At 45.5% G+C, this 6000-nt stretch overlaps 1 protein-coding gene across 1 annotated transcript in view; it reads left to right on the forward strand.

Moving 5' to 3' along the window:
* Nucleotides 1-6000, forward strand: part of LOC111975313 (xenotropic and polytropic retrovirus receptor 1 homolog) — a 100864-nt gene that overhangs the window by 62382 nt on the left and 32482 nt on the right. Inside the window, exons 3-8 of the mRNA XM_024003523.2 lie at nucleotides 860-961; nucleotides 3400-3617; nucleotides 4066-4215; nucleotides 4438-4521; nucleotides 5194-5275; nucleotides 5462-5649. Of these exons, the coding sequence (XP_023859291.1) occupies nucleotides 860-961; nucleotides 3400-3617; nucleotides 4066-4215; nucleotides 4438-4521; nucleotides 5194-5275; nucleotides 5462-5649 (824 nt within the window). The remainder of the gene's footprint in view (nucleotides 1-859; nucleotides 962-3399; nucleotides 3618-4065; nucleotides 4216-4437; nucleotides 4522-5193; nucleotides 5276-5461; nucleotides 5650-6000) is intronic.

Below are 6000 nucleotides of genomic sequence, written 5' to 3' on the forward strand. Positions count from 1 at the left end.
CTCTCTACTCTCAGGATCACTGTCAAATATTGCCAGCTGTTATAGATGGATGGGTTTTGGAACTTGTGGTCACTATAAATAAAATCATTAGAACTACAGCCTGTTGATCCTGTGCTGTGGACCTGTGGTCAGACTTTAAGCTGTGGCTGGGACAGTGCCCTGTGGCCTTGGTCCTCTTGGCTGCTATTGTCTTTACTGGAACGCCAGTGGACTTAGCTGGGCTAAGGTGAATGGGGATGGGGTGGGGGGAGCGTGGGATGCAGACAGGGGAAGGAATCCCCCAGGCAACTCATAGGCGTGTTGGGTTACTCTGTGTGCTGGATGAGCAACACCAAGTAAGAAGACAGAAGAGAAGGAGAGGATGGGGAGGGAAGGGAAGGTCGGGGAGTAGGGGAGGGGAGGGACCAAATTAAATGTGTCCTTATTTAGAACTGTACCACTGTGCTTGTCCCCAACATTTAATGACCGTCAGAGGAACGAGAGAGGCAGGGGCGTGTTGGTGACTTTTCTGGGCTGAACAGTACACTGTCCATCAAGCCATTTTTAACCGTTTTGTTTCTCTTGGTACCCTGGTCTGAATGAAAGCATTGTTTAAGTGCATTGATGCTTGTTGAAGGAGAATCATCTTGAAAAAGGATGTGAATGTAATCATAAGCCAAACTGATAGGCTACCTGTTTAGCTCCAAGCTGTGGTCATATTCATCTAGGTCAATAATTTCCAGATGCATACATTTTTAAAATGTCCATAATGATGTGTCCATTAATTGTTTTTCATTGGTTAAATAATGTTTTTTTGTTGAATGTTTTATTCGAAACGTGACCTTTCTCTCTCTCTCCGTCTCTTTTTTTCCCTCTCCAGTCACAGATGAAGACACTGTCAAGAGATACTATGCCAAGTTTGAGGAGAAGTTTTTTCAGAATTGTGAGAAGGAGCTTTTGAAGATCAACACATTTTATTCAGGTAGGCTTATCTGATGGAGCAGTGCTGCTATGCTATGCTATGCTATGCTATGCTATGCAAGTTTGTCTCTCTGACTAAGTTAGACCACCCCTTTGATTTTCTGTGAGCATCTGCAGTTTGTCCACTCATAGTTACTAATGCCATAGTAACTAATGCCTGCAGTGCAATGGGACTAGCCAGTAATTTCCTTGACATCTTGCACATATGGTTGTCATGTTGAGTGATAAGCTTTATTTGGGTGCCAACTACGTGATGTTTTGTAGAACTGCATTTAATGGGTTGATGCTGCCTGGCAACATGGACATTCGATATATTCTGAATCTCGTTACCAACGAGTACATACTTTATTGGTAATGGTACGAGTTAGACAGGAAGCCAACAAAATATAGAAAAGGTGCATTCATTAGTGTCTACTTTAATTTGCTTTCCCTTAAAGTCTGAAAGACTTTTAAACTCCCTATTTTTCTTCTCCAATAAACCTCCCCTCCCATCCCCTTCAGAGTTGAGGCTTTGCCAGAAGCTGAAATAAACTCAGACCAGGTTGGACTGCCAAAGAGAACTGGCACTCTGATCAACATCCTGTTGCTCCTCACTTTTATCTCCCCTGAAAAACAAGGATTTCCCATCACTGTTGCTCATTAAGCACATCCAGCAGACTGAGTCTGAGTATTTTATTTATTTTATCTTCATTTAACTAGGCAATTCAGTTAAGAACAAATTCTTATTTTCAATGACGGCCTAGGAACAGTGGGTTAACTGCCTTGTTCAGGGGCAGAACGGCAGATTTTTACCTTGTCAGCTCGGGGATTCAATCTTGCAACCTTTTGGTTACTAGTCCAAAGCTTTAACCACTAGGCTACCTGCTGCCSCACATCAAGGCTAGACATCTGGCTTTACTCGAATAAATCTGTCTCAATTCAGATTATAAGGAAATCTATAGTAAATGTTGTTTTTAGCAGTGTTAGGTCTTCTTGGCTGTCTTGTAGCCCAGCCACAGTCAGTCACTTCACTCTCGGACTCCAGACTGCAGCGTCATAATCTCTCATTTTCTACGCCTGGATGTGTTGTATATCCGTCTAGCCGGATGTTGGGATGAAACAAGCAATTACTGATTCTTGTTGGACAGACATCGCTATCTCCCTCTTTTTCATGTCTTGTTCAAGGTGTGAGCTTTACATAAGAGAGTTGTCGCCTCCGCAGAGAGCTGTAGCAAGCAGCTTCCCTCTTCTGAAAGGGGTCATCGACCCCATTAAGTGAACCTGGAGCAGTGCATTTAACTATATGCCAGTGACAAAAACCAAGGCACAACACAGTCTCTGTTAAATGCTGTCACAATATCTAAAATATTTGTATGTATCCTCAGATATAGACTCCAGAGACAATATTTTACCTGTGGCTGATCCTGGCAAAGCTCAGACATTAAGGCTTATTTTAGTCTCTTCAGCCTACATACCATTCTGACACCTTTGTCTGTACACACAAATCTACCCAGGCTTCATTTCTTCCAATTTAGGTAAAGTATGTGAGTCTTGACTTTCTCACGCCTCATGTTAAGTCATGACTTGATCCATGCAGAGCGGCAGATAGAGACCCTCTGGACAGGGTAGACAGTGTCAGTGACATAATCTACTGTTATCCTGTGAGGGATTACTCTAATTTTAGCCATCAAAAGAGCAGGCATTCCTGTGAGTCAGGTACTGTGAAACTCAGAGGCTGTGTTTGCAACTGAGCGTTAAAGTAACCATTGAACCCACTGCACCTAACGTAACACCCCTGTCTTCACTGATTGACCGTGGGGAACATGAGACGGTGCTTTGTCGTTGTCACAAACACATGCAGGCAGGGCCTCTCTGCCCTGCCGTTGACCAGACAGTCTTGTTGTGAATCAGGACTGAAGAGGTCTATTGCAGAACCCTCTCTCCAGCCTTGACCTATGAATAGGATGTGGTGGGGTGCAGAGTGCAGACACAGGCGGAGGTGACAGTGGAGGATATGTGCCAAAGCCGGGCTCGAGGAGTTCAGTCCTGGAATGTGTTCGTGGGACTGGGATGGGGAGGCTGGGGGAGAATGTGTGCCATGTTCCAGATCTACTCAGGTTCCCCCCTGCCCTGCTGCTGTCTCTCTCTCATTACCCTGTCATGACCCTAGTAATGGGCCTGCCGAGGGCTGCATTTACACGTCTGCAGAACCTAATACTCCTCTTTTCACTTCCCCGTAATGGAGAGGAGGGCAGGGAGATGTGTGTTTACCTCTGGCTGGATTTACTGCAGGACTGTTAAAGCAAGCTAATGTTTCTGACAGTCTCAGTGCAGTAGAAGTTACTCTCAAAACCACTAGAATTATCCACAAGACATCAGCAGAGTGAAATCAGATCTGTCTTTGTCATACTGACACTGTTGCTCACTCGGTTGTTCTCCATATCTCCTTCCCTCGTGCAGAGAAACTTGCGGAAGCCCAGAGGCGTTTTGCCACCCTGCAGAATGAGCTGCAGTCGTCTCTGGATGCGCAGCGTGAGAGCAATGCGCCAGGTCTGCGGAAACGCAAGACAGTGTTCCACCTTTCCCAGGAGGAGCGCTGCAAACACCGCAACATCAAAGACCTGCAGCTGGCCTTCTCCGAGTTCTACCTCAGCCTCATCCTGCTGCAGAACTACCAGGTTGGTACCCTAAACCCTACACACTACCCCTAGGTACTTCCTCATCCTGCTGCAGAACTACCAGGTTGGTACCCTAAACCCTACACACTACCCCTAGGTACTTCCTCATCCTGAAGCAGAACTACCAGGTTGGTACCCTTAACCCTAAACCCTACACACTACCCCTAGATACTACCTCAGTCTCATCCTGATGCTGAACTACCAGGTGAAACAGTCAGCCTATCTACACCCTCTCATCTTTCTGTTTGATGCTGCAATCAGCATCAAATGTTTCTCTGCATCTTACTACCTCTCCATCCACCTCTCTCTAGTGGTGTCTATTTCTTCTCTGTTCCTTTCTTTATCTCAGCAGTTCAGTTTATCTCAACCGTCTAGTCGTTGTCTCCTTCTCCCTCTCTGCATCTCTTGCTCAGTTCAGACTTAACCCCACGATTTGTCTTTCTCCCAGAATCTGAACTTCACAGGCTTTCGTAAGATCCTGAAGAAGCATGATAAGATCCTGGAGACTCCCCGTGGGGCTGACTGGCGCGTGGCCCATGTGGAGGTGGCCCCCTTCTACACCTGTAAGAAGATCACCCAGCTCATTTCTGAGACTGAGGTACGTATGGAACAGAAGCCCCTGATTGTGGAGGTCAAAGCATTGTTTAGGTTGATGTTCATTCTTGACAACAGTGTATACTCCATCATCTGTTTTAACCACAAAATTGCTAAATCTGGCAAAATCTGATCCTGGTCTTTGACTTTTGTTCTTTAATATGTTGTATTGGATTTGAACTTGTTCCTGGAGGAACAGTAGTGACGTGTGTGTTGTGCTTGTCAGGCTGTGGTGACCACAGAGCTGGAGGGAGGGGACCGTCAGAAGGCCATGAAGAGGCTGAGAGTGCCTCCACTGGGGGCAGCACAGGTGAGAGAGACTGACACCACAGGTTTACTAGAGGGTGTATATTAGTTAGTTAGTATACAATTAACCAATTAGATCATTCCCGCCATAATTCCCTGCCAGCGCCAGGATCTCATCAACATAAACGTAGTATAGTATAGTGACACACTTCCTGCTCTTCATCTCCTTCCTGCTGTGTGTGTATACAGTATAGGTATGTGACACACACACCCTATTCATCCCCACAGTATTGATCCTGTAAGAGGCTCTCCATACTAGACTGGAAAAATATATTTTCCACAGGGGATGAGAGAGAGAGAGGGCTGGAGAGAGTGCTTCACATCCCCTATCACATATCCTTTAGATTTATAGCTGTATTATTATTAATGTCATGTCCACCCTGAATTATGCCAGATCCAAATGGCTTGTCCAGATTCCTGTGGGAACCTTTATTTGAAATGTATTTTTATAAGGTGCATTGAACAAGGAACAGGTGAACTGGATTCTGTGAATGGCTTCAGCTTCCCTGGATAGGTGTGTCTATCTGTCAAGCTAAATTAATTAGTAACTGCCTAGTGTGGATCTGTGGCTGTGTGCCTGACAACATTACAGTAGAGCAGAGAAGACTGGCAGTCACACAGGCCTAGTAACTGGTAATTGCTCATCTCTGTCATTCTCTGCTTTTCCTTCCTGCAGCCTGCTCTAGCCTGGACTACCTTCCGCGTTGGCCTATACTGTGGGGTCTTCATCGTCCTCTCTATTTCCTTCATCCTCAGTGGTACATTCACACACAACCATGCTAATAAGGCCTTTTTACGGGGAGATTAACAGATACACAGGAAATGGGGCTTGCCATTAGTGGGGAGCTCAAGTTAGTAGTGCATACTGTATTTTATGACAGGACTGTATTCTCAGATATTTTGATGGAGAATTAGATTATTTAATTGCTATTATTATTTTGCAGGTGCTGTACTCATCCGGTATGAGAACGTGTGGCCTCTGGTGCGTATCTACCGTGGTGGCTTCCTGCTGATCGAGTTCCTCTTCCTGTTGGGCATCAACACGTACGGCTGGCGCCAGGCGGGGGTCAACCATGTGCTCATCTTTGAGCTGAACCCTCGCAGCAACCTCTCCCACCAGCACCTGTTTGAGGTAAGGGAGAGGGGAGAACCAGGGGATACAAAAGGACAATAACAAGAATCAAGCCAGACAGTACACTGACACAACTACTGGTAATAATGGAGAGAACAAATTATATTGTTTGACCACCAGAGAGAGAATGATCTAGTGTGACCACCAGAGAGAGAGAATGATCTAGTGTGACCACCACAGAGAGAATGATCTAGTGTGACCACCACAGAGAGAATGATCTAGTGTGACCACCAGAGAGAGAATGATCTAGTGTGACCACCAGAGAGAGAATGATCTGGTGTGACCACCAGAGAGAGAATGATATTGTTTGACCACTACAGAGAAAATGCTATTGTGTGACCACCAGAGAGA

Source organism: Salvelinus sp. IW2-2015, linkage group LG16 (assembly GCF_002910315.2).
Source record: "Salvelinus sp. IW2-2015 linkage group LG16, ASM291031v2, whole genome shotgun sequence".
In the NCBI taxonomy this organism is placed as follows: Eukaryota; Metazoa; Chordata; class Actinopteri; order Salmoniformes; family Salmonidae; genus Salvelinus; species Salvelinus sp. IW2-2015.